This window comes from Montipora foliosa, chromosome 6 (assembly GCF_036669935.1).
Source record: "Montipora foliosa isolate CH-2021 chromosome 6, ASM3666993v2, whole genome shotgun sequence".
Lineage (NCBI taxonomy): Eukaryota > Metazoa > Cnidaria > Anthozoa > Scleractinia > Acroporidae > Montipora > Montipora foliosa.
The window spans coordinates 58,907,519-58,911,083 of record NC_090874.1 but is presented as its reverse complement, the minus strand read 5'-3'; the positions used below and the strand labels follow the sequence as shown (position 1 = coordinate 58,911,083).

At 39.3% G+C, this 3,565-nt stretch overlaps 1 protein-coding gene across 14 annotated transcripts in view; it reads left to right on the top strand.

Moving 5' to 3' along the window:
- LOC138007949 (uncharacterized) overlaps nucleotides 1-3,275 on the top strand; it is a 24,984-nt gene extending 21,709 nt beyond the window's left edge. For all 14 annotated transcript variants that reach the window (XM_068855086.1, XM_068855090.1, XM_068855092.1 and 11 more), the window contains 2 exons: nucleotides 601-884; nucleotides 2,716-3,275. In XM_068855086.1, coding sequence (XP_068711187.1) covers nucleotides 601-884; nucleotides 2,716-2,881 — 450 coding nt within the window. In that variant the 3' untranslated portion in view covers nucleotides 2,882-3,275. The remainder of the gene's footprint in view (nucleotides 1-600; nucleotides 885-2,715) is intronic.
- The last annotated feature ends 290 nt before the right edge of the window (nucleotides 3,276-3,565 follow it).

The following is a 3,565-nucleotide window of genomic DNA, read 5'->3' as shown; positions in this document are numbered from 1 at the left end:
AGTCAAATCGCCAAAAAAGTGAAACGTTCAGCCTCATCCCCAAAAATTAGACGTTCTTATAAAAAAGAGTGTTCTACACTACTAAAATACTAAAATAAAAGCATAGATTTGTGTTGTTGAATAGACATACCCTCAAATATCTGTTTTATTTGAACAATTTTAAAAATCCCTTTTGTCCAAACAATTTTTAGACAACATTTTCAGGCAACTGTTATTTTACACTCACTAGTATGGAGTAGATTGCGTTTGGTCGAAAAAACAAATGTGACTTTTACAGGGGGGGCAGTCATTCATCCTTTGTAATTAAAAAAAGTAATATTTGTAATTTGCATGTGAGATGTCTTGGATATTTTAGCGATTTAATCATCCGAAAAGGGAAATATTTTTGAAAAGATAGAAGATACTATTTCCATTGAGTTTCGTCCTCTTTTTCCCGATCTCGAACCCCCTCTCCCCCCCCCCGGCCCATTTTCATAGAAAGGGATAATGGGTACAGACAATTAAGCTGTAAAAGGTTTTCACATCTCTGGGTGAAAAAAAAGAAAAGCTTTTGATCACTAATTAGTTTGTCAAGTTTGTAAATATTTTGCTTGCCTCTAGATTGATCTGGCAACCATCGACATTCTGAGAGACCGCGAAAGAGGTATCCCAAGATACAACCAATTCAGACGGTTGTTGAACTTAACAACACCGCGTACTTTTGAAGAACTTACAAACGACACAGTGACAGCGGCAGAACTCAGAAAGGTGTATAATAATACAATAGAGGATGTGGACCTTCTGATTGGTTCATTGGCAGAAGTGCGTCCCCAGGGATTCGGATTCGGTGAAACACCCTTTCACCTCTTCTTGTGCATGGCTAACCGCCGACTTAAGACTGACCGGTGAGTCTGGTTTGTCAACATTTTTCGTGGTGTTCGTGGTTTCTCTCTCCCTGTCTGTCCTTTCTTAATGTTATTTTTTTTTCCTCGTTTGCCCGACTTAGATCTGGTTTCCCGACCGTCCCAGATTTTGCCGACATATCTGAAAATCGCCAGACGGTTGTCCCAGATAAATGGAAAGTGCGCCAAACCATCAGCTCGCCAAACCTTGAAACTTGCAATTTAGAGGATTGGTAACGAGCTAAAACCATCGCCGACTTCTCCGACTGTACAAGTTTGAGTTTTCATATGTCGGGAATGATCGCCGACGATCGCAAAAGTCTTCGACACGTGGGGAAAATAGAAACGCTTCCTACTTTCCCGATTCGTCCCCGACCATCGCAGATTATCGGGGATGTCTACGATTTATGGTTTTCATTAGTCGGCAAAATCTGGGACGGTCGGGAAACTGTGAAATCCCCGATCGTCTGGGATTTTCCCGACATATGAAAACTAGGCTTTAGGCTTCGTACAAACGGCCGCAACACGGCAACTCCTTTGCAAAGTGGATTGCAAACGGAAGCCATTAACTCCCAACAATCTAAGGATGTGCAGAGTCTTATGGGCAGAATACAACCCTTAAGACTTTGTGAACTTACAAAATTCGGCTGCCATCTTGTTTTCAACATGTTAAATTCATTGCTATGTAGACCATATCTAATCCTCCGGAAACTGAGCTCAATGATTATGCAAACCTTTTCATTTGTTTCGGTGGCAAAACAAGGTTACTGATCACGTGAGTGAAAACACTCTATTGCAATTTCCTTACGATCGTCGATTTAATTTGATCAATACAGTTTAATTTAAGTATGAAATTTCGGTGCTGGCATGAAAACAACGTTCTAAAGGAGTTTTAAACAGTTAAGCCCTTTTTTGTACAAGACTGCATCTTTACATGTTTTTGAATTTTCTAAGCCAAATATTGGTTAAATCGCTTGCATGATTTAAGTCCTCTTTAAAGGGGCTAGGTCACGCTATTTTAGGTAATTTTGTTTAATTTTGTTAATTATGAGCTCTAAACGTCAAATTGGCAGAGCGAGAGTCTTTCATTTGCAAAATCAGGGCCACATAACAACTGAGAATGATTTTCCAGCTTTGTAAATGACATTTTGATATAGACTGATTTGAAAAAAGGTGGGCCAACGTTTTTCAAATTTACCCAAATTCAATCCATTTCAATCTTCTCCAGTTTTGTCCATCCATGTCCTTTCTTGGCTTCCCTGTGTTTTGTTAGAATTCTTCTATAGTTTTGAACAGTTATTTTTATATTTTAGTTGATTCTATGACCATTCGCTGAAATTGCCTAAAATTGCAAACGGATGCAACATGTTTGGGTGTTGCATATTGCGTCCCGTGTTTGTGCACCCTGTTGCATGTTGTCTGGAGTTGTTGCATGCGCAAAGTTTGAAACAGGTAAAACGTTTGAGCCAACAACTCCCAACATGTCTTTGGCATTTTAGAACATGTTTCAAAACGCTGCGACAATCGTAAGTCATGTCGTAGGCTTGTCGTAAGCTTGTCGCATGCGCCAAAATCGCACCGTGTAAATCGTCTAAATCGGCCCTTACTTTGTCCTCTCTTGCCCTCCGTTGACTTCTTCCACTGATGCTAAGAAAACACGAGCTTTTTAATCTTCTTAAGATCATCGATTTAGTTTGAAAAACTCTATTGATACTATCAAATATAATTTCCTTCATGATCCAATCACCCACCGAAGCGACGAAACACGGCAGTTTCGTTAAGAAATGATCCCATTAACTTTCCTTGCTAACACTGTGAATCTTTTTGCAAACAGATTTTTGACAATTGATTACAAGGCAGAGTACTACACCCAAGAAGGACTTCACTGGGTCGAAAGCTCCACAATGAAAAAAGTACTGCTTCGTAACTTCCCTGAAGTACATGGGTTATATAACGTAATGCAAAAAGTTGACAACGCCTTTTACGTGTGGAACAAATAGCGAGAGGATTATTGTGATGACAGCTTTTGTTTGTACAGAACGTTTGTTTTCCGGTTTTAAAAAGTTTCTTCCTTAAAAAATTGTAAAGAAAAGAAGTTCCTAATTAACTTTGCTTCGATTTCCAAAAAATCTTTCTCCGACGGCCTGTTGCTACGTTTATTCGGAAAATGCAATCTGGGATTTCAAGATAGCATTAAAATGCCCATTGTGGCCGACTACGTTGTAAATTAAGTCAAAATGAAGGATAATCTGAATACAAAGATTTCGTTCCATTAACTTTATGTAAAGGTCTACATTCCCGTTTGTAAAGGGATAATTATAGCTTAAACTTTGTGTCAATTAGATAGGCTTGACTCTGGTAAACAATAAAATGATTAAAATGAACGATACTTAAGACAGTGTGTTTCCACTTAACATGTCGTCCTCCTTCTCTTGCGGTCGGATCAAAAGAACGTAACCTCCCAACTTTCAGAGCAAGCGACGTAGTTAGCATCGCTGTTATTCTCCCCACACAGTGTAGAGTTGCTAGAACTCTCCTTTCTAACTTTCACCGCGAAAAAAGGCAAATAGCGAGTTTCCCCAGCTCCTTTATTATGACATTACCAAACACCGAAACAGCGAAACAACGAAACACCGAAACGAAGCACCAAAACACCATGTAGGACCCCACCATACATTGAATAC